This window comes from Oreochromis aureus, linkage group 3, assembly GCF_013358895.1.
Source record: "Oreochromis aureus strain Israel breed Guangdong linkage group 3, ZZ_aureus, whole genome shotgun sequence".
Taxonomy (NCBI): Eukaryota; Metazoa; Chordata; class Actinopteri; order Cichliformes; family Cichlidae; genus Oreochromis; species Oreochromis aureus.
This window is the reverse complement of record NC_052944.1, coordinates 51573426-51598131: the sequence shown is the minus strand read 5'-3', so window position 1 is coordinate 51598131 and position 24706 is coordinate 51573426. Positions and strand designations below refer to the sequence as shown.

At 40.6% G+C, this 24706-nt stretch overlaps 2 protein-coding genes across 3 annotated transcripts in view; one reads left to right on the top strand and one right to left on the bottom strand.

The window, feature by feature from the left end:
• LOC116334101 (butyrophilin subfamily 3 member A2-like) overlaps positions 1–23608 on the bottom strand; it is a 132327-nt gene extending 108719 nt beyond the window's left edge. Inside the window, exons 1-4 of one of the 2 annotated variants that reach the window (XM_039599120.1) lie at positions 23451–23602; positions 19324–19392; positions 17440–17542; positions 16420–16761 (exon numbers count right to left, since the gene is read on the bottom strand). In XM_039599120.1, the coding sequence (XP_039455054.1) occupies positions 16420–16761; positions 17440–17533 (436 nt within the window). In that variant the 5' untranslated portion in view covers positions 17534–17542; positions 19324–19392; positions 23451–23602. Of the gene's footprint in view, positions 1–16419; positions 16762–17439; positions 17543–19323; positions 19393–23450 lie in introns of both variants that reach the window. The other variant, XM_039599116.1, reaches the window with a different exon arrangement.
• LOC120433228 (high affinity immunoglobulin gamma Fc receptor I-like) lies at positions 4922–8847 on the top strand. Its single transcript, XM_039599139.1, has 7 exons — positions 4922–4984; positions 5061–5105; positions 5464–5715; positions 5966–6229; positions 6971–7039; positions 7130–7198; positions 8530–8847. The coding sequence occupies exons 1-7, from the start codon at positions 4954–4956 to the stop codon at positions 8601–8603; spliced, it is 804 nt and encodes a 267-aa protein (XP_039455073.1). The 5' UTR covers positions 4922–4953; the 3' UTR covers positions 8604–8847.
• Positions 23609–24706: the final 1098 nt, after the last annotated feature.

Below are 24706 nucleotides of genomic sequence, written 5' to 3'. Positions count from 1 at the left end.
AAAGCTAAATGTTTATTATAGCTGATGAAAGTACAATATAACAAAAAGAAAAGAATACAAAAGGATACAGACAGTCTGACAATGGACAAATGTAGACTAAGACAATACAGTCAGCTGGGGAGAACAGCAGAAAGAATTGTGAATAATGAGACGGGAGAGAAAAACTGAATGTTTTGTACACCAGACAAGTGACTATCACAATAAAACAAGAAGCAGCAGGACAAAATACAGGCCTGAAACACATTAACATGACACAGAGAAAAGAGTAAACAAACACAAAGACAAGACTGACTAAAAACAGGAGACACAAGAATACCTAAACACAGAAGACTTGACAGTAGAAGATGGGGAACACCAAGGGAGGAAAAACTCTTAGATAACTAAGAACTAAAGGCTAAACTAAATACACGTCACAATACATGAAGTACATATTAAAACCATGAATCAACATAGAATATTCAAATAAACACTAGTAAGTTTAGAAACAGAGAAACGCTGGATCAAATGACCAAGGACCAATGACTATGACTCTGTGTTCTGAGTTTGATACATATACACACTCTGAATTGCCCCCATGGGATAACTAAAGTTATGTAAAACAAATCCCCATTTCTTCACTTCCTGCCACCATTGACCCACTTCAGTTTGCATACTGGATTAATCGTTCCATAGACAAATATCTCACCTGGACACTGGCAGAGGGAATTATCTTAGGATGCTGTTCATGGACTACAGTTCAGCACTCAACACAATAATTTTCTCTAAGCTTTTCACCAAGTTGAAGGATCTAGGACTCAGCTCAACTCTGTGTCAGTGGATCCTCATCTTTCTCACAGACAGACCCCAATTAGTCAGGGTGGGAAAACATGTCTCCCCCTCCATCTCCCTCAGGACTGGAGTGCCTCAGGGCTTTGTTTTAAGCCCCTTGCTGTACTCACTGTACACTTACAACTGTGTAGCCACATCAGATACCACCTCCATTGTCAAGTTTGCTGACAACACTTTGGTCATGTCACATCAACACCGTGGTCAAGAAAGCCCGCCAGCGTTTCTTCTTCCTCAGAAGACTTCCATCAAGAGACTTCCATCTGCCGCTGAGGGTGCTTAAGAACTTCGATTACTGCACCATTGAGAGCGTCCTAACAGGAAACACCTGCACCTGGTTTGGGAACAGCAGCAAGCAGGAGGTAGACAGAGCATCATTCGCTCTGATCTTCCTGACCTGCTGTCTGTTTTCACCAAGTGGCACAAGACCAAACAATGAACTCTTCTCACTGTTGATGTCTGGGAAGCGCTTCTGCTCCCCTAAGACCAGAACAGAGAGAATGAGGAGGAGCTTCTGCCCCCAGGCTATTCGGGCCCTGAAGCAGGTGTAGGACTGGACTCTCATACATCACGTCACCGCACACAGTCTGTTTATTTGCAAATTTCTTATAATTTCTTTCTTAAATTGTTTATTTGCACATTCTATTTTTTATCTGTATAATTTACCTTTAACTGTTAGTCTTTCTTAATTTATTCTTTACATATGTTAGACCTTTTTTAAACTGCAATCATTAATATTATTATTTTACTGTAAATTTCAAAATTTAAAATTTGTAAATTTTGTAAATTTCTGTAATATAATTTAATGGTCATGCATTGAACAGCAATAAGCATTTCACTACGTTGTACTGTGTATGATTATGTGTGTGACAAATAAAATTTGAATTTGACTTTGAAAAACAAAACAAACATATTTTAGGTCTAGTTTAGTAGCAGTTTGTTTACCAATGTGTTACTCAGGGGAATAACATTGTTTGTGCACTCGCACAGTTAAAATGGTCTCTCATTTAGGAGTCCAGTTCGAGTAGAGTTCTTTTTTTCTCCTCTTGGCGCTGTTGTCAGGTCCCAGCCAATGACTGTAGCAAACATGGACCACGTGACAGCATCAATAGTTTTCACTATGCTGTTTTATGTTCAAGGGGTCTCTTTTCTCATAAGTTTAATTGTAGTTACTACCATAATGCTCTGAAATCGAGGTGTGACGTAATACTAACAGCTTTGACTGGACGCTGCAGTCACGCAGAAACTTGCGATTTCTGTTCGGGAATGGCAGATAGAGCGGGGATGCAGAGAGGTGCTCCAGCGTTTACGTTACAAAACCACGAACAGCTGTTTTAACCTGACAGCCTGAGGTGTTCTTCAGTAAACTGGACTACCCGACAGAAGGACCCGAGGCCCCGCTGCACTTTTTCGGTAAGTTAAACATGTTTGTAAGCTAATCCGTAACCACCGTCCTTAGCTAGGTCCTGAGACCTAGCTAAGATGAGCACTTGGCTGTCGGGGAAACTTGTTTTGTAAAGTCCGTTTAGCTAATCCATGCAGGTGAATGCATTTAGCCTGATTAAAGAAATCAAGAGAAAAGCACCGGGCTGCTCAGTCACTAACTAACTGCTGATCTCAGACCTGCACAGCTTCTGTTTTAAACACTGAATGTACACAGCTGCATGAAGAGCACATGAGATTTTCTCTGACACAATTAAATAAAACCCGATGAAGGTCAAAGGCTGTCACTTCTATGTTGAACTCAAAACTTTTGATTTGGAATTCTTTCACAGTTTTCTGCCAATAGTGTGTTATTTACCATAAAGTAATTCAGAATCAATCATACCAGAGTAACCGGAGAACATAATATTAAATATACAACTTTCTACAGGACTGAGTAAAATATCTTTATGTAAAAATCCAGAGCCTCTGAAGATTATCCAAGTATTTATAACATTACACAAATCAAAGGTCTCCATCACAGTGTTCATGAAATGCTGGGTTTATCCATCTCCTGGGGCGGGCCTACGGAGGAGTGCTGAAGATTTCCCTGTGAGGGAGCTGCTGGTGAAAATCATGAGTCCTGCTTGATCAATGCGATGAGCTTCAGTATTCCTGGTGTTTCTTAAATGAAGCCTCTCTCAGTCGGTCAACAGAACATCTGGCACAGGACAGCTGTGATGAAAGAAAGGGAAGAAGTTTCTCCAAATCTCTGGACCCAGGGAACCCAGCTTGGTCCTGATGGTCTCCCTCACTAGTTTCTCCCCAGGGTGGATGTAGCTGTTGATAATAATGTGGAATCTATTATTAAATGAAAAGAATAAAATAAAATTACACTACTATGAAACCTTCTACTGCTGTCTTTATTTAAAGTCTCCATGTTAGCAGGCTGTGGAGTGCTCTGTCAGTGTAATGGAGCTAAAACTCCATTTAAAACTGTTTAAATCTTCAGTCTTATGTTAAAATCTCCAAGGACAGCATTACATTTTTGATATTAACAGTAACTCTGGGCCTCTGTAGAGTGGGCAGCTGATCTCATCTCTGTCTAAAACTGGATAACAAAAACTAAGGAGTGCTGAATCATTCAAAATTGCAGACTATTAGAGTAACAGGTGTATAGTATCGCTAACTAGCTAGCAACAAGCCTCCAACACATTGCATATGCTAGCGTCTAATCTAGCACACGAATTAACAGAGTGATTTTAGATGTTGTAGAACTATAAGATGATAAGCTGTGTGTCTTTTTGATAATAGTGACATGGTTGTATTTACCTTAATTGAACGAGTCGTCAGTCGCGGTAAACCCATCAGCAGATAATCTGGAGCAGCCGGGCTATGTAAAAAGTGTGGGGGACGTGTTCGTGGTCACATCCAGCGGGTGTGTGGATGGGAGAGTCATGCAGATGCTCCACCTCAAGTCACTACTATGCAGACTCTGGCTCCAAAAGTGCAACATTGCAGCCTCTACAAGTGGGATATTTTGGCTTCATTTTTGTACAATGGGAGGAAGTGCTGTCGTGTCGTCCATGTTTTCTACAGTCATTGGCTGGCACCGGACAACAGTGCCACCTGAAGGAGGCTTCTCTCTGTCTGATAGCGTGTGTTCTGACACCTGAGACCTGACGACTTTTTGTCTGAGACCTGAGGATGTCCTAAAATGTACATCGTAGTGCAGGCAGGAATTGGACCCAAACGTAAACTCATGGGAAACAGGACTAAACACAAAATACAGCTTTATTGCTGAAAGAAAGAAAAGGCGATACAAAGTAATACAAAACTAAACTGGGAGATTTTAAAGGAACTGACTCACGAGGAAACACACGGAGGGGCACACAGTCATGAGGGAGGAATCTTACCAGGCAGCCATCAAGAGGATGGTACATTTTGGTCAAAAGGGGATTTTCAAACAGCAAACAGCAACAACAATCATGTAGGCTGATACATTTAAATGATGCTAAACTGAAACTAGAAGGGCAAAAGTGTGCTAAGAAATATCCCCCACACCATTGCACTACCACTGCCAACTCTAAGGCAGGATGGATCTGTCCATCCAAGTTTATGCCAAATTTTGAATCAAAACAAATCATATCAAGACTCAGACATTTTTCCAGATTTATAGTCTTCCAGTCATTTTGGTGAACCTGTGCAAACTTTAATCAGCAGTTTCTAATTTCAGACCATCCGTACAAAATTTTAGGTCACCTTTTGTTTGATCTTCAGCAAGTCACCTCGCTGAAGTGAGTGACACCAGAGGGAAGAGTGGAACTGCGTTTAAATGTTCACATAAAGAAGTAGGGCGGATTTCTGGACACCTTTTTATCTCAGGGTTAATCATTTTATATCAGGTTAAATCGACTATGAAAGCTGTTGTTCCCCACCAGCCCAAGTATCTTTGTTTTAAAGTGCTGTAGCTGCAATTTGATGAATAAATAAATAGTTTTTTCTTCCCCCAAACAGTCACTGCTGCGAATAGCTTGAGCCAGGATCACATCTTTTTTGTCATAGCAGTTATGTGTCTTAGAGATACTTCTTGGTACAATTTGAATCATCAACATCAGAAAAAAATAAACAGGAACAGGAAGTACCAACCTACATTTTTTCTGTCGTATTTCAGTCTGATGCTCTCGCAGTCAGCAGCAAGACATCATGGAGATTACAACTCTCAGCATTCGACTTTGTAAGTATTGATTCCACCAATCAAGCATACAGTTGTCACATACGTTTGATGCACAGAATTTCATTTTTCTCTTCAGTTTTGGTCTTCATGGCTGTTCAAGCTGACTGCAGTAACTTTACTGGTGAGTTAGAAGAAATATATATAAAGTATATAAAGTATTTTGTTACCAATATATACAGAAATGTTTAGATTGCTAACAATCCTGTAATACTGAGAATAATTTTAAATGACAACATGTTGTAAAGTGAATTTAAAACAAACTTCCTTCAAAAGTCTTTGAGGCTCTGAAACGGTTAATGATTTGCATTTAATTCAACAGATCCAGATACTGCCAGTATAAAACTTCACTGGTTGACAATATAGCAAATTTAGCACTTTTTTTGTTTTTTAATAGTTATTGATTTTGAAAAACTTTCTTTTCTTCTATTAAGACGAGATAATTTATTTGATTGCCTTCTTTCTTCACATATTTCTCTCAGGTGCAGTTTTTCCTCGCATTGTTCCAAACAGACTTCAGTTCTTTGAATATGAGTCCGTCTCTGTACATTGTGAGGTAGATAACAACATCACTGAATGGAAAGTGAAGTGGAAATCCCATAAAATAAAGAACGCTTCCTACACATCAACATCACCCTGCATAATTTATCCCAGTTTTGAAAGTCACAGTGGAGAATACTGGTGTGAAACTGAAGATGGAATAAAAAGTGAGGCCCTGAACATCACTATTACTGGTATGTTAAGTAAATATTATATATATATATACATATGTATATTGTATAGTTTTAAAGTGTTACCTTGCATGACTGGACTCAGTCATAGTAAGCATAGTTTATAATACAGGGCTGGACCATTTTGGTTGTTTCAACACTTTTCACAAAAAAAGAAGTCAGATTTTTTATTATCATAGTCAGATGTAATAATTTAAAATAATATAATAGCTATGAAGTAATTCATAAAATATATTTTCATCACACTTCACAGCTGGTTCTGTAATCTTGGAAACCCCGACCCATCCTGTGAAGGAGGGAAATGAGGTGACCCTTAACTGTAAAAACAAGACAACTCAGTCAGAACACATAACTAACTTCTACAAAGATGGTGTCTCTCTCGGGACCTGGAATCAAAGCAGCATGAACATCAAAAATGTCTCCAAGTCTGATGAAGGACTCTACAAGTGCAGCATTGATGGAGCAGGAGAATCACCAGAGAGCTGGTTAGCTGTTATAAAACAACATCATCATCAAGGTGATTTTGATTTTTTTTTTTTTTAATATATCCCAATTTTGTATCATTTGTCTTTTTTCTTTTCCACTTTAATATTTTCATGTTCTTTCCAGCACCTTACAATAAGACTGATCTTTCACATGAAGTCCCTAAAATATCACATGATGAAGTCCCTAAAATTCCACATGATAAACTCCCTAAAAACCACATTCTGCTTTGGATTGTTATCTGTGCTGTATTGGTGGCTCTGTTGTTGGTGGTAATAGTCCTGGTTCTACATATGAAGCACAAAGGTACAGAAAAGTTGTCTCCCAGAAACAGATTTTAAATTCATTTAAATTTGCTTTTACAGTAGCACAGTGGTGGGGAACTCCAGGCCTCGAGGGCCGGTGTCCTGCAGGGTTTAGATATCACCCTGGATCAACACACCTGAATCAAATGATTAGTTCATTACCAGACCTCTGGTGAACTTAAAGCCATGTTGAGGAGGTAATTTAGTCATTTGAATCAGCTGTGCTGGATTAAGCACACATCTAAAACCTGCAGGACACTAGTTCTCAAGACCTGGAGCTCCAAACCCCTGCAGTAGCAGAAAAGCAAATATTTTGACTCACTGTACTAGATCGAAACAGATTGTTTTCTTCAAATGTATTAGCTGTCAGTTTTGATTATTATATATCATTACATAAATATTCACTTATCCTCTTTACTACCCTTGACATGAGTACTCCGGACATTTTTTTTTTTTTTTTTACATTTCAGTGCGACAAGACACCACTGACCTACATCAAGCGAAATATGATGTGGGCAGAAAAGAAAGGAAGCAGAAATGTAAATATTTTATTTAGTCATTTATATTTTATAAGGGCTTTAAACAATTAAAACAGTATATAAATAATGTGTGAACATTTTTTTTGTTAGATGGAGACAATTCGGATCTTCCAGATGATGTCCTGTATGTCACTATTAAAAATCACTGGAAGAAAAAAGGTACACATCCACACACACATATATATACATATATATATATATATATTAGGGGTGCAACGATGCACAAAATTCACGGTTTGGTTCGGTACTTTGGTGTCACGGTTCAATATTTTTTCGATACAAAAAAATGTTCATGTCTTTTTAATTTGTCATTTATTAAAATTATAAATATACATTTTAACTCAAAAGTACAGTTTTTAAATTTAATGTTGCTGAAACAACAAAATAATAAAAAAATAAATCTATCTGATCGAGGAATCACTCATCTTTGGAAAAGAGAGTTTATTACAGAGAAATGGCTCTTTCCAAAATAAAAGCTATACTATACCCTTCTTCTGGGGTATATTCTCAGCAGCATATTAAACATATCAGGTCCCCATGAGGAGAATCATGTGCTAACGACTGTCTAAATGACTCGGGTAAAGTTTGTAGCATGCGTGCTTGTTGTTTTTGTCTGCTTCCACTTGTCTTTGCACTAGGATGATGTCGGCGTAAATGTGCAGTCATATTCGTTGTGTTCCCACTAGTGCTGTCAGCGTTGATCTCGTTAAAATGACATTAACGCCATAACGCGGCAAATCTCCGTTAACGAGTTACCACGGATCGCCCCGAGCGTGGGGCTGGACGGCGTCAACACGTTAACAAGCTAACTGCGCTAACACACTAGTTCCCACCAATTGAGCATTGCGTGGCACATCCGACATACTGTTTTACTTTTGTCCATGATGCGCTTACCATCAGGGTCATGCTTCACATGAAAACCAAAATAGTTCCAAACGCCAGATCTGAATGAGGGTGGGGGAGGCTCAATTTCGGGTAGCGTTGAGGCAGTTGCCATGTTGCAACGAGCTTAGCTTCTGTCTTGCTAGCTTGTGCTGCGCTCAGTGGATCTGCGCTCGACAGTGCAGCCTAGGCGGAGTAGTCAAACGCAGATCCACTGAGCGCTCAACACAGACAGCATCGTCAGAAGAAAAGTTGATAAAATAAATAAAAATTTTTGTATTGTTCGAACCGAACCGAAAGCACTGTATCGAACGGCTCAATATCGATACGAGTATTGTTGCACCCCTAATAGATATCTATATACATATATAAAGATATGTATATATACACATACACATATGGAAAAAATGGAAAAAAAACAAAACAAAACAATTCCCAGTAAATTTAGTGTGCTCTGTTCATCTGGATGTAGTGTTTTCAGTGAAAATGCTACATCCAGATGACCAAATCAAGTTTCTGGGATTTTTTTTGTTTGGATGATCTAACATGCATCAAGAAAAAAAGAGAGTTTCTTGATATATTAACAGATACTTTTGTTTCCAACACAGAGACAAAATTGTCCAGAGCAGACATGAATCCATGCTGTCAAGAGGAGACTGTCATCTATTCTTCAGTCAAGTGAGCCTCATACATAGTGTATTTGTTGGACTCCTATTAAACCATGGCATGAGGTTTGCTAACATGATGCCCTGAAATTACAGGAGGGTGATTGGAGTAATTTGCTAACAGCAAATGAGAAAATGAAAAACAGAAAATTAAAAGACAAAATGATGATTGCTATTGTTGTTTTAAGCATCAAAGAAAAATGAAAAAAAAAATAGCCTCAACACTTATCTCATAAAGATAACACTTCCCTAAATGGCACATTAAGGGTTTTTTAATGTATTTATGAAATTGATATTATGTTCCTATGTACTTTTTAAAAATGACAGCTTTTCTGTATCTCTTTCTTCAGTCATTGTAATGTTAAAAAGCAACAATAATAAGGGACAAATTAACAAGAAATAAAGAAATTACTGTTTTTTTTGTTTTTGTTTTGTTCTGATAGCAGTAAATCTAGTCTTGAGGTTTTATTGAATACTGAAATCACAGGGTGGTGCTTGGAGTGGACTGAAATTAACTGACAACCTTGGTCCTTTGGTCTTTCCCATATGGAAAAGAAATAGGAAAAACTTATAAAAGACTTGCATCAGCTTTAGCTTGCTTCATATAATGAATCATATAAGGCTTATATGATTTACTCATGAAAGTGGCCACTTTCTCATTACTTTCATATATTGTTTTAGTAACAATCTCCGTGAATCGCTACCTTATCGTGGTGGAGGGGTTTGTGTGTCCCAGGGATCCCAGGGGCTATGTTGTCTGGGGGCTTTTGCCCCCTGGTAGGGTCTCCCATGGCAAATTGGTCCTGGGTGAGGGACCAGACAAAGAGCGATTCAGAAGACCCTTATGAAGAAAACATCGAGGGAACAGTTTACCCTGCCCGGGATAGGGCTACCGGGGCCCCCGCCCCTGAGCCAGGCCCGGGGAGGTGCCCGAGGCGGCGTCTGGTGGCCGGGCCTTAGTCCATGGGGCCCGGCCGGGCACAGCCCGAAGAGGAGACATGGGCCCATCCTCCCGCAGGCCCACCACCCGCAGGGAGGCGCCATAGGGGTCGGGTGCATTGTGTGCTGGGCGGCGGCCAGGAGCAGAGGCCCTGGCGGACTGATTGCCGGCTGCCAAGACTGGCAATAGGGACATGGAATGTCACCTCTCTGGTCGGGAAGGAGCCTGAGTTAGTGCGTGAGGTTGAGAGGTACGGCTAGATATAGTCGGGCTCACCTCACGCATGGCTTGGGCTCTGGAACCAGTCTCCTAGAGAGGGGCTGGACTCTGTCTCAGTCTGGAGTTGCCCCTGGTGAGAGGCGGCGGGCTGGGGTGGGTATTCTAATATCCCCTCGGCTTGCTGCCGGTACGTTGGGGTTTTTCCCGATGGATGAGAGGGTTTGTTCCCTGCGCCTTAGGGTCGGGGAAAGGGTCCTGACTGTCATCTGCGCTTATGCGCCGAGTGGCAGTTCAGAGTACCCAGCCTTCTTAGAGTCCCTCGGGGGGGTGCTGGAAGGTGCCCCACCGGGAGACTCTGTTGTCCTGCTGGGAGACTTCAATGCTCACGTGGGTAACAACAGCGAGACCTGGAGGGGCGTGATTGGGAGGAACGGCCTCCCTGATCTGAATCCGAGTGGTGTTTTGTTATTGGACTTCTGTGCAAATCACAGTTTGGCCATAACGAACACCTTGTTCGAACATAAGAGTGTCCATAAGTGCACGTGGCACCAGGACGCTCTAGGCCGCAGGTCGATGATCGATTTTGTAATCGTATCACCAGACCTGCGACCATATGTTCTGGACACTCGGGTAAAGAAAGGGGCTGAGCTGTCAACTGATCACCACCTGGTGGTGAGTTGGATCAGGTGGCGGGGGAGGACGCTGGACAGACCCGGTGCACCTAAACGCGTAGTGAGGGTGTGCTGGGAACGTCTAGCAGAGGCCCCAGTCCGCGAGATCTTCAACGCACACCTCCGGCAGAGCTTCAACAGCATTCCGAGGAAGACTGGGGACATTGAGTCCGAATGGACCATGTTCAGCGTCTCCATCGCCGAAGCTGCTGCATTGAGCTGCGGCCGCAAGGTGGTTGGTGCCTGCCGTGGTGGTAATCCCCGAACCAAATGGTGGACACCAGAGGTGAAGGGAGCCACCAAGCTGAAGAAGGAGTCCTATCGGGCTTGGTTAGCCTGTGGGACTCCAGAGGCAGCCGACAGGTATCAACAGGCCAAGCGGAATGCGGCTTGGGCAGTGGCTGAAGCAAAAACTCGGGTGTGGGAGGAGTTCGGAGAGGCCATGGAAAAAGACTTTCGGACTGCCTCGAAGAGATTCTGGCAAACCGTCAGGCGTTTCAGGAGGGGAAAGCGGTGCTCTACCTGCACTGTGTATAGTGCTGGCGGAGCGCTACTGACGTCGACTGAGAAAATTGTCAGGCGGTGGAAGGAATACTTCGAGGACCTCCTTAATCCCACTGACACGTCTTCCGAGGAGGAAGCAGAGTCTGGGGATGAGGGGAATGACCCGCCAATTTCTGGGGGCGAGGTCACTGAGGCAGTTAAACAACTCCTTGGTGGCAGAGCCCCTGGTGTTGATGAGATCCGCCCCGAGTTCCTGAAGGCTCTGGATGTTGTAGGGCTGTCCTGGTTGACACGCCTCTACAATGTTGCGTGGAGATCAGGGCAGTACCCTGGACTGGCAGACCGGGTGGTGGTCCCCATCTTTAAGAAGGGAGACCGGAGGGTGTGTTCCAACTACAGGGGATCACACTCCTCAGCCTCCTGGGAAAGTCTATGCCAGGGTGCTGGAAAGGAGAGTTCGTCCGTTAGTCGAACCTCGGATACAGGAGGAACAATGCGGTTTTCGTCCTGGTCGCGGAACACTGGACCAGCTCTTTATCCTCTCAAGGATACTTGAGGGTGCATGGGAGTTTGCCCAACCAGTCTACATGTGTTTTGTGGACTTGGAGAAGGCATTCGACCATGTCCCTTGGGGTGTCCTGTGGGAGGTGTTGCGGGAGTATGGGGTGACTGGCCCATTGCTACGGGCCATTCGATCCCTATACAACCGTTGCAAGAGTTTGGTTCGCATTGCCGGCAATAAGTCGGACTCGTTTCCGGTGGGTGATGGGCTCCGCCAGGGCTGCCCTTTGTCACGGTTCTGTTCATAATTTTATGGACAGGATTTCTAGGCGCAGCCAAGTGGCGGAGGGCTTTCACTTTGGTGGCCTCAGAATCTCATCTCTGCTTTTTGCGGATGATGTGGTTCTGTTGGCTTCATCAGGTGAAGGCCTCCAGCTCGCACTGGAGCGGTTCGCAGCCGAGTGTGAAGCAGCGGGAATGAGGATCAGCACCTCCAAATCTGAGGCCATGGTTCTCAGCCGGAAAAGAGTGGAGTGCCCACTCCGGGTCGGGATGAGTTCCTGCCCCAAGTGGAGGAGTTCAAGTATCTCGGGTCTTGTTCGCGAGTGATGGGAGAAGGGAGCCGGAGATCGACAGACGGATTGGTGCTGCGGCTGCAGTGATGCGGACGCTGCACCGGTCCGTCGTGGTGAAGAGGGAGCTGAGTGTAAAAGCGAAGCTCTCAATTTACCGGTCGATCTACGTCCCTACCCTCACCTATGGCCACGAGCTGTGGGTAGTGACCGAAAGAACGAGATCGCGGATACAAGCGGCAGAAATGAGCTTCCTCCGAAGGGTGGCTGGCCTCTCCCTTAGAGATAGGGTGAGAAGTTCGGCCATCCGGGAGGGGCTCAGAGTAGAGCCGCTGCCCCTCCGCATCAAAAGGAGCCAGTTGAGGTGGTTCGGGCATCTGACAAGGATGCCTCCTGGGCGCCTCCTGGGTGAGGTGTTCCGGGCATGTCCCACCGGGAGGAGGCCCCGGGGCAGACCCAGGACACACTGGAGAGATTATATCTCTCGGCTGGCCTGGGAACGCCTTGGTATTCCCCCGGATAAGCTGGAGGAGGTGGCTGGGGAGAGGGAGGTCTGGGCTTCTCTGCTTAGGCTGTTGCCCCCGCGACCCGGCCTCGGATAAAGCGGATGAAGATGGATGGATGGATGGATAAGTATCCAAAACATACAAGTTTCATTTATATAACTTTTCAAGGGATCTTATATCTTTTCCATATGGGTTGAACCCTCAAAGAACAAAATGTCAGTAAGTACAAAAAGTACAGAAACCATTTGGAGAACCAAAGATATTTTAGTTCCAGTAAATAGTGTTTTACTATCATTTCCTCAAGTTCAAACAATGTCTTCTTTCAAAAAAAATCTTTTATCAAAGTATGTTTCAGTGTAAAGAGTAACTTCTGTCTATTGTTACACATACATACAAACTTTATACCTTTGAAAATGCTGCTGCGTTTTCTAGCACAGTTGTAAAGTATGTGAGCAAGTGGGGCATCTGGCCGAGACCTCCCCACCCAAACCACTTTGTCTTACCTGCTCAGTTTGTTAACACAGCTGAAGATGCTTTGCATATGACCACAGGTTCTGGCTCCTTTTGAATACATTTACTGTGGTTAGCTACCAATATAACAGCGCATTGCTTTTATATGTTTCCATTGACATATTAAACCACTGGCATCTCTTTAGATACCATGCTGATTCGGCAGGGTGTTTGTCTGAAACACAAACTCAAATATAGTTCAACCCACAGCAACTGACACATTAACTGACACTCTTATTATAGTTCTCTTAAGCGTTTATTAACTATAGCAAAACAAAGCACTAAACATGTCAGGTTTTTATTCTCACACAGTACAGGGTGGGGGTATTACAAAGTGCACCCTTTGTTTATGAACTACCATAACCTTTGATTTAATACTTAATTTTATGAAAGTCACTTGGATGAGTGATGCTACATCCAGATGAACAAAATCAACCTTTAGTGAACTTTAAGGGTCATCGTGGTTCCCTCTAATGAGCCACTTTGGGAAGTTATATATATGCTTCGTGCAGTCCACTTATGCATGGGCCTGACAAAACACTTAAACAATTAGGTAGGTGAGGTAGCCCCAAAAGATATCAAAGCATAAGTGTTTTTGATTTTAAGTGGTATTTACAGATACAGAAACAAATCTAACAGCCATCATGTTACTCCAGAAATTTTGAATGGTGTTACAGGTGATTATCTTTGACAAGTGTTATATAAGACCAGGCTGTAGTCAACATTCATCGAGACAAATTAGCAGTGAGCAGAGAGGTTTGGGAAAAGTGTGTGGAGTCCCAGCCACTCATCTATATCCCAAGTACAAACATCACAGTATATGCTGAGCAGGATAAATTATGTTTTTTTGTTTCTCTTTAAAACTGTCACATGGAGGTGACAGGTAAAAGAGGCTTAAATGACTAATCAATTAAATTACAGACGTTGTTTTTCTACACAGGACTCATAAATCATAAACATGTGTGCAGGAGAGTGTCATGGTCAGTGTGTGGCAGGCAGGAACGGAGGACCCAAAATGCAGACTCCAGGAGGCAAACATGAACTCAAACTCAGCTTTAACACTGCACGGCAGAAAAACTAACAAAACTCAGAATACAAAATAACTAAACAGGCAGGCTGACAGAACACAGGAAAGAATGACGGATATCGTGACACTGAACTGAGGAAAACACAGACAATAGCTGTGTCCCAATTCAGGGGCTGCATCCTTCGGAGGACCCGGCCTACGTGGTCTACGTTGGCCGCATCCTCCGAAGACCGAGAAGGCCGGAAGTGCGAGGCTTGTGAAATCAGACGGTCTAGCCTCCTTTACGCTGCTCAGGTTGCCTAGCAACCATGATCCTAACCGCTGGAAACGTTTCATACAGCAGTTTGACAGAAATGAACTAGAAAATTTTTGTTCATCTGTTTGTTTTTATATGAGCTTTGTGTGATTTGATAAGTATCTGAGGCTGAGACCACAGGACTGTAAAACATGATTGTTGGGCTTCATTTCTTTACTGAACAGTCATTTTAAGATTAGCTAGTAAATAACAATTAGTAAATGTTGTTCATGAGACTAAAGTCATCTCACTGTGGTAATGTTAATATAATATGGCCAATATTAAAATTATTATTATTTTAATCATTATTAGTTATTACAGCAGTGAACTTGAACTCTGTGTCAAATACTGAGCTTCAGTATCGATTCAAGTTGCATTTATTTATATTTCCTATCATTTTATATCACTCATAGACAAGTATATTTTACACTGTGTGTATATATATATATATATATATATATATATAAGAGACAAATGTTGTTCTTTTAATATGTTGGCATTATTAAATCTGTCTGAATGCTTACATATATGTGTAAAAAGAAAATGTACGAGCTGTGATAACTGTTTCTGATAAAATGAAGAGTAGACTGATTCCTTTATTGGGTGAGAAAATGATACCATGTGTTACGCAGAGAGACGCGGTGAGGGAAACATCAGACTTCACTCCGTCTTAACTGAAGTAATTGCTTTATTGTCTCTTGCCAATATCATGCACATACAGACAGCAACGTCTCAAAATGGCCCCCAATCCATTTCCTGCTCCCTTTAAATACTCTAAAGACCACGCCTTCTCAATTCAGACTGGCCTATAAAAGAGCTGCAATTGAGGCAGGCCTCCTCTTTACTGGGAAAACAAGATGGCCACCACAGAGGTAACCTGCAAAACACTTTGTTACATGAATGCTTCCCAACACCATGTCATAACTGCTTTAAGTCATACAGAATAGATATCAGAGCCTTAAACAGGCTGACTTCTGCTAAATGGGTCAAACTGGGCAGAAAGTACACAAACACATAACATCCTTATAGAATATGATGTAACACTATAGATCATCTTACCTCAGAATAAAGCATATAAACAATTACAGCAATATGATGCAACAAACACAGCAGTGCTACTAATCCAAAATACTCAAAGCTTCACATAACTGAAAAAAATATGGACATTTATTTTCAGGTGCATTCTGCTGCTGATACATACTTTAGGTTTCTGAATATTAAACTTGTTACTGCCTTTCATAGTGTTTAACCGTTTTTGTCAATCCCTGGTAAACTGATGACAGGTGAGGTGGCAGCAACTGATGTTGAGCAAAAGAAAAAAGAACATGAAATATTCAAAGTCAAGGGGCATTATTGAATTTACAAGAAGCAATAATATACATGTGTACCTGTAAAGCTAATTGAGTTCTGAATTTATTAGTTTTGTCACTTACAAAGAAATTAATTGTATCATAATTTTATGCCATGTTTTAATTTTAAATGAGGGAGACAGACCATCAACCAAAAACACAGAAAAAAATGTCTACAGATTTAATTTTTTCTATTCTAACCTCTCCATCATCATCAAGAAGAACAAAGAGCTTTCAAATGATCCCAGGGACAAGACTGCACAACACAAGACCTGCCAGGATGCTTCGTGTGTAGATGAGAAGAAGTGACCCAAACGCTGGACTCACGGTGCAGGATAGTGGTGTTTAGTATGATGAACGGATGAACAGAATATGAAACGGAGGACTGAATGGCTGGCTGGCTGGCTGACTGACTGACTGACTGACTGAAAACACCCACACTAACGGTAGCAAGACAACATCAACATTAATGACACGACCAAGACCAGGAAGGAACTGAGGACTTAAATACACTGGCTGAATAATGTCTGATAGGTGACAGGTGAGTGAACAGCTGAGCATAATTGAACTAATGATACATGGAATGAGCTGGAACACAGTACACAGGTACACAGGCTAAAACAGGAAACAGGAAGTGAAAAACATGGATGTGGCAAAATAAACTGAACATGACAAAACTGAAAACACTGGGTCAACGACCCAGGAAACCAGACAAGACCATCAACAAGAAGCTACTTACCAACAACTAGCTCGACAAAAGCTTCTTTTTCCAAACCTGGAACATAGCATTTGTATGTCCCTGTATCATCAGATTTCACTTTGGAGATTTTCAGTGAAATATTTCCATTCTTGATTTCATCAACAAACACTGACGTCCTTCCTTTGAAAGAAGGATTTTTTAGTTTTTCAAGTTCCTGACTGCCACGTGAAACATAGACAAATCTAGGGTGAAGGGAAGATCTCGTCCACTCCAGTGTCATTGTAGAAACATCGTATCCAGGTTCCAGATGACATGGCAAAATGACATCATCACCAGCTCTTGCCACCAGGACCTGAGATGGACCAATCAACTGAGGCTGACCTGAAAACAAGTAATCATAATTCTTAAATAAGAAATGGCCAGAAGGAGGGATTTTTTTTTAGCATTATCTCACAATATCTTTTTAAATTACTGAACCTAAAGGTGTGATGTGGAGACTAGATGCATGTAAACTCTGCTGGGTAGAGTCTATAAGCTACCCTATCTATTATTAATGTGTCTATGACTTGCTTGTTTTATGTTCATCCCAAGTTGTAATTTCCTTTTAAGAGACAATTCACCTCAAACTGTCATGTGTTTATTTCTAGACTAAATCAGTGCTGGCAGAGGCCTACGGCATCACATGGCATCACAATCACTATGATTTTGTAAAGAGCTAAACATTGTTTCAGCAATTCCCCGCAAGATGTAGCTGTGCAAGCAGCCATTTCTCAAACAAGCATCTTCTCTGATTCTAAAACTATTAAGATTATTGTTAGTGTCAGAGTATAGTCTATGTTGATATATAATATTATATACCTATCCTATTTAAATACCTCTGCTGGCAGAAACTGAAATATGTTGGTTCATAAAAATAAAGCTGTTCTGTATCCTGCCAGTGTTGCTTTGGGTTCTTAAAACATGAATCTTAATGAAGGCATGTTTCAAGCACAAATACAAATAATTAAAATGTGTCCTTCAAATATGACAAAAAACAACATTTATTTATGCATGAATTACCATTACAGACGTCCTTTAGGAGAATGATGAAGATCAGAACACTGAAAGCTTTGAGCAGTGATCGAGGAAACAGTCCGTTCTGCTGATGAGCCATCCTGCAGCTCTGAAAACAGACAGAAAACATTAATACAATAGAAACCACTGCTGTCTGGAAAATTCTGATTTGTGTTTCAGTAAAATATGTTACACAATTAAGACCAAATGAATTCCTGGGAAGAATTCTTGTCTGTCATCTAACTTGCATATCTACATAAAATTATGCTTTTTTTTTTTCATAGCAGTACTTCACTGTGTTTAGATCATCCTATCTATACTGTCTTATGGAATTACAGTAGTGTCACCTACTGTAAAGGTACAGACACATCTAATTTATAGATTCACCTTTTCCACCCACATAAAAGCTTTAGAACAACTTACACTTGGACTATATTCTTCAAACCCAGTTTGACTCCAAAGTTTTGACTGATTTTTATAGAAGCTACATGTCACATTAATAATACAGTTTTTTCTAATTGCTTAAGCACATTTTTTGTAACTATTGGCTATTTTTGCAAAACTCTACACACAAATAAGAAAACCTGTCACCCAATTATCAAAACATTGTAGTTCTCTTGCAAAAGCGAACACAGCTAGATTAACTCTTCACACCTTCGTAAAAATGGTGTTTTCGTATCAAACAGTAAACACAAGCCATCATCTACTAAGCACACAAAGCACCAACTGCACACTGATGGTATGAATACAAAACACATCTGGCTTTTGCTTTCTCTGTGCACAAGGTAGGCCATGTCAGTTTGAGCTCATACTTTTGTCATAGATCCGTAAACATAGACGGATCCAAACTTCAAGTACTGGTGTTTATTCACACACATCAAAACAAACACAAGTGTTTATTTCCAAGTATAGGATTATTTGCAATCGCCATATTGACTGTATGGGTTTCTTGGTCTGCAGTGAACATGCTTCCTCTGCCCCAGCATCTGGTCATCTAGCAATTCTGTAAAGTAACAATTTCAGTATTTTTACATCTATGGTATTGTTGTGTTTCTCATTAGCATGGCAGTGCTACAAGTCTTAGTGCAGAGTGACTGTACTAACCGACTCTCATTTCAAAATGTCCTTATGATGCTTGCTACAGTGTAGCGGCTCAAGTTAGGCTGAACCCGTTGGCCAGCTTCCCTCAGGGTCACTCCACGGTTGATTACATGGTCCACTATTGTAGCTCTGATGTCATAAGCAAGTCTATTTCTTACTCTTCTTACCCTTCCTCTTCCCCCTCCTCGTCCTCCTCTCCCCCCTCCTCATCCTCCTCTCCCCCCTCCTCGTCCTCCTCTATCCCCTCCTCGCCTTCTCTTGCTCCTCCTTGTCCTTGTCGTTCTCTTCATTCTACTTCTTCACCTCCATGTCCTCTTCCTCGCCCTCCTCTGCTTCTCACTCTTCCTGCTCCCTCCATTGTACTCCACACACACAGCTTACCTGTATTATAGTGCTTAGGCTGATTGCAAAGTGAACTAATTATCTAAAAAAGTTTTCACATGTGAAAGTGTGCCAGACAGTTGGCAAAATAGTGTTAATGATAGCCATACATGTGTATAATTTTGCTAGGAGTGTGTTGGAAATTTGGTAATTGAGTGTAAGCCGTGAGTTGTGTTTACAGTTCTGCAAAAAGAGTGTTGTGCAGTGAATTGTGTCTACAGTTTTGCAAAGTGTGTGTTACAAAATGGCAAACTGAGTGCAAAGCAGTGTTTGTGCTTTTAGTTTTGCAAACTCAGTGAGTGGTTTTGCTATAAGTATTAATAGTTTCAGAAATTGTGCTATAAGAATCACAGTTAGGGTTTAAGCATTCAGAAAAAACTGTAACATTAAACTGAGAAGATGACATACCTGTTGCCTGTGCTCTCTCTCTGCAACTCACTGAATGACTCTTTGTGTAGCTGAACTTTGAGCCTGTTACTAAATAACACATAAATTCCATAAACAATTCAGCAACAATAAAAAAACACTCTTAATGAGGACTCTTTCTTTGTTATATTATCAATTTCATTTAGAGTTTACAGTTGTTTGTATTTTGTATTTTGGCTGCAAGGGGCAGATTTGCTGCTATATCTCTTACAACCTTATAGAAATGTAAAAGTAAGAGTTAAACAGTAAAAAACAAAATAAAAGAAAGAAAGCTGAGGCAGTTTTGCCCATTTAGTTTACCCCAGTACAGATCGCTCAGAGAAAATCCTCTTTGTTCTCCCTGTGGGTTAGTCCCTGTCCTCACAGTAGTTTTGCCCCTCAGCACTTCCATTATAGTAAGTGTGCCCACACAGACACACCCACCTGGAGCCTGCTTGATATAATTGCAAGTTTGGCCTCCTCACAAAGCTCCACAGTTCTCAGAGGTATATGGAGCAATGTTCTACTCCATATTTGATACCAGTTAGTGGCAGTAATGTACTGTGGAGGTGTGGTCCCAGGCTCAGCTGCAGGGGAGGAGTGGGTCACGTCAATAAACCCTTCCCAGTAATAAAAAAACATATCAGTGTGTCAGGTCAATTTTTCTTTGTACCATGATTCACTGTGGAGCACTGGTGGGCAGCCAACTGTGGGCCTCGGTATCGATGTGACATGTGAGTCTGGGCCCTGCGCAGTGGAATCCCAGTAGGGCAGTCCACACCCAGAGTATTTGCATAGTGTGTGTTTACGCTGTGGACAAATATATCCTACATTTTATGGATGGATGGATGGATGGATCTCACTTATCTTAACTGCACTACTGTATAGTTCTGTGTAAATAATCATTCTGTACATACGATAATTTTTAATCCTACAACTGTTCATAACTTGCATAGTTCACAATCCTGTATAACTGTATATCTCATATTTCTGTATAGTTTTTCATATTTATATCCTGTTCATAGCCTGTACATAGCTTGTACTCACTACAGCCTGTACATACTTATAGTTATAGAATATTCATAACATACTTCATACCGTGTACATTATAACATACCATAATAGACCCATTTCTGTAATATACTTACATACCTATATTATTGCTAATATATATTGTAATATATCTATATCACGGCTAAAGCACTTCTGGATGGATGCAAACTGCATTTCGTTGCCCTGTACCTGTGACATGACAATAAAGTTGAATTCTATTCTATTCATGTCTCCGTGGGAGTATGTTTGCTGGTTATGAGCTTTTCTTTTACTTTTGTTAATTAATTATTTCAACTAATACTCAAACAAATAACTATTGAACATAAAACAATCATGGCAAAGATTGAAATTCCTTTATTTTAGAGAACTGTAGACACCCCTACGATACACACCGCCCTGCCCTTAGCCTCCTCTGAGCGCAGCCCACACATTTAGTTTAGAGCAGGGGTGTCGAAGTCCAGGCCTCGAGGGCCGGTGTCCTGCAGGTTTTAGATAACACCCTGGGTGAACACACCTGAATCAAATGAGTAGTTCATTACCAGGCCTCTGGAGAACTACAAGACATGTTGAGGAGGTAATTTAGCCATTTGAATCAGCTGTGTTTGATCAAGGTCACATCCAAAACCTGCAGGACACCGGCCCTCGAGGCCTGGAGTTCGACACCTGTGGTTCAGAGGAACCAGGGATCGAACAACTAACCTTCCGATCAGCAGGTGACCCACTCTACCTCCTGAGCTACAGCCACCTAGTGGTAAACACGAGTAAACCCTCACTAGGTTATAGATGAAGTGTACAATCACAAACCTGTTAAACCTGCATTTGAAACGTTAGCAGTACAGTATTGCCACATGGCATTTGGGTCTTCTAACTAAAATAGGAAAATAGGAACATAAATAGTGCCATCATTGCCAGACCTGGCCCACATCTGGTTGACATACACCCTGCCATGACACCAGTCAGTCAGAAGTGCCAGCTTGTTGCCGGATCCGGGCCAGACCTGCTTGCTATGTGGGTACTACAAATAAAATAATTACATCATAACAATGTTTTATGTTTTATTTTATTGCAACCTGTAATTTTTTGCAGTTTAATTTGTTTAATTGTTTACAGAAGGTTTTAGTTGCATGGAGTTTAAAAAAAAGATATGGGTGTGTGTGGTTGCAGGATGTGTTTTTACCCAGGGAGGCGGGGCTTGTGAAGATTTTCTTGTAAAAACAAAGTGGGGCCTAGCAAAAAAAGTTTGGGAACCACTGAGTTGGCCTAACACTAACAGCATGTCTTTAGAACATGGGAGGAAGCCAGAGTACCAATGCAAAAACAGGGAGACCATGCAATCTCAGGAACTTCTTTTCTGTGAGGCAGCAGTGCTAACCACCACACCACTGAGCTGTTCCTCCATATTTAAAAAAATTAGGAAAGCACTGATTACAAAGCTTGATACAGAATTATCTTTACTTATTTGTCCTTGATAGATTAAGTCACAATAATAACAATAATACAATAATAATAATAGCATACATGTGGAGTGTGTATTCTTCTCTTCCTATTATAACCCCACTGATTTTCCTGTGATTTGAAATCTCTTGTGAGCCTGTGATATCACATGTCCAGGCAATTAGTTAGACTCTTGTAAATGTACTAACCACCCAATTTAATTTTTTTGAGTGAACAAGAGGAACAGGTCCAACTCCCTGCTTCAGACCATGTGAGTAATTGTTCTTAGGTTTCTCTTTATATTTTAAGATTTACTGTATACATGTTAGTACATCAAATAATTTATGGCGTTCCTGTGCTAATTTAGTAATGCTTTTAGTTATTCTGTTCAAAATAGCTTTACCTGACAAATAGATGAGTAAGTTAGAGAAGTTAGAAAAACATTTTAATCAGAATTTTGATTAATCTGTTAACATCTTGTGATATTTCTAATTTTCAGCTGCAGCTACTCTTTGTGTGACTCCTAACAGACTCCAACACTTTCAATATGAGTCGTTATCTTTTGATTGTGAGAGCCCTGATAGTTCTACTGAACTGAGAGGAGTCAGAACCACTGAGGAAAAGTTAGAACATTTTAATCCATTATGTAAAAGTAAAAGAACTTTGTCTTCATGCACAATTACTCAAACTTATGTAACAGACACTGCAGAGTACTGGTGTGAGGTTAAAGGGGGTCAGAGAAGCAACAGTGTCAACATTACCATAACTGGTAAGTTCATCATATTTGTGAAATTAGTACATGGCCCACTCTAACCCTATTTACCTGCCCCTGTTGTTTGCCATGTGTTTTCATGGTGTTATGTTGTGAACATTCATGTGTTTTTGTGCTGAGGAGTTTCTATTTTTTGTTCTCATACTGATCCCCTACCAGCAGCTCAGTCAGAGTAGAGTTCTCTTTTTCTCCTCCACTGCACTATTGTGTTGTACATTTTGTTGTTTTTCGTTAAAGCTACCTGTTCTGACCTGTCGCCCCAATGTGATGTTTGTGTAATGTTTGTATGGTTGGAAGGGGTCCAATTTCACTGCAGGCAACTACAAGTTACAAATAAAGGCTCCATCATCATCATCATCACATAATGTAGTACAAAATTGATTTGTCATTTAGGCATTTTTAGAATATATATATTTTTGAAAAGCTTTAACCATGCAGCATCAATTAAAGTTAATGTATCACAAGATCTAATTCGGTATAAAAAAAGTAAAATCTTTACCGATGGTGAAATATCATATAAGCAACATCACACACACAAAGTCGATGAGACAAAGTCCTGCTTAAAGTGCAGGTCCGTGCACGATTCCAAGAACAGTTCTTTATAAACATAAACATAAAGTACATAAAGCTTTTCTCACGCTACATTTGGAGCTTTGTGGGAGCTTTTAACAACTGACAGACATTTGTTATCTTGTATGAGCTCACAGTTTGATGGAGAAAAAACATCCTGACTTCATTCAGTAACATGTAGAAAATATCCCTTTGTTTTTTACTACAGTTTTAGTGTTTTGTTACAAGGTTCTTGTTTATTTCCTCTCTGACTCAAAAACAAAACAAACAATAAAGAAACCCAATAAACAAAAAGGCTTACCACAGACAAAGACCCCAGACTCTGACACAGTGATCCAAACTATCGCTCTCAAAGGGAAACAAGTGGCTGGAGCCGAGCAGGAAACAAAAACTGAGACAAGTATGAACGAATCACTGCAAACCAGACACTCCGGTCGGACCACTTTCTAACATTCATCGGTCTATTTATCAGATAAAAACTGAGCATGACAAACACAGAGACGGTTGACCTTGATTGCATATTGCATCAGATCAGTACACACCATGTGTAAAAAAGAGGAGGAGCTCAAAATGGTTTCAGCAGTTTCTTCTTACCTTCAACAAAGAGCTCATGTTTTTGGTAGCATTTGCATTTAATTCTGTCTGTAAACACAACAGCTCTAAAAGTTTTGAATGTATTCTGATAAAACTCTGTAGGCTGTAGAGCAGGATCATGTTATAGCAATTCATTAAAGTCTGGTTTACATCCACTGAGGTCTTCAAGGTCAACTTTATGACTTGTTGGTGGAAAATTGACAACAAGCCTTAAAAAGTAGAAACTATGATTCTTAAAAGTGCACTGTGTAATTTCAACATTTATAAAGTACAAATATTTACAATATCATATCACATTTGACCTCTGACCTCTCCCTTAATTCAACAGATCAACCTGAAAGTCAAAGTAATGATAATGCTATGTAGAGCCGTTTATTTAAAACTATGTCTACACAGCATGTAGAGAATGATACATGTGGATTGTAAATATCAGGTTACTTTGAACCTCTGACCTCTTCTTTAGGGTCAAATATGGTAAAACTTTCATCAAATATATTTCATCTATGCTTCAAATTCTGATTGTTGGGCTTCATTTCTGTACCGAACAGTAATTTTAAGATGAAATGAGTTAATAACAATTAGCTAATGTTGTTCATGAAACTATTGTCATCTCAATTTGGTAATTTGAATATATGTCCAATATTAAATTTATTAATATCTTAATTATTATTAGTTATTACAGCAGTGAACTTGAACTCTGTGTCAAATACTGAGCTTCAGTAAAGATTCAAGTTGCAATTATTTATATTTCCTATCACCTTAAATCTTCACTCAAAGACAAGTATCTGTTATAGTGTATATATAGATGTATTTTATATATATAAGAGACAAATATTGTTCTTTTAATATGTTGGCATTACTAAATTTGGCTCAATGCTTACATATATGTGTAAAAAGAAAATATACGAGCTGTAATAACTGTTTCTGATAAAATGAAGAGTAGACTGATATATTAAATATTCC

Excerpts from the sequence above, each read along its gene's own strand:
- LOC120433228 (XM_039599139.1), top strand. The coding sequence starts at position 4,954 with ATGGAGATTACAACTCTCAGCATTCGACTTT. Across the intron at positions 5,106-5,463 it reads TGACTGCAGTAACTTTACTG|GTGCAGTTTTTCCTCGCATT; the intron begins GTGAGTTAGAAG and ends TATTTCTCTCAG. Across the intron at positions 7,040-7,129 it reads AAAAGAAAGGAAGCAGAAAT|ATGGAGACAATTCGGATCTT; the intron begins GTAAATATTTTA and ends TTTTTTTGTTAG.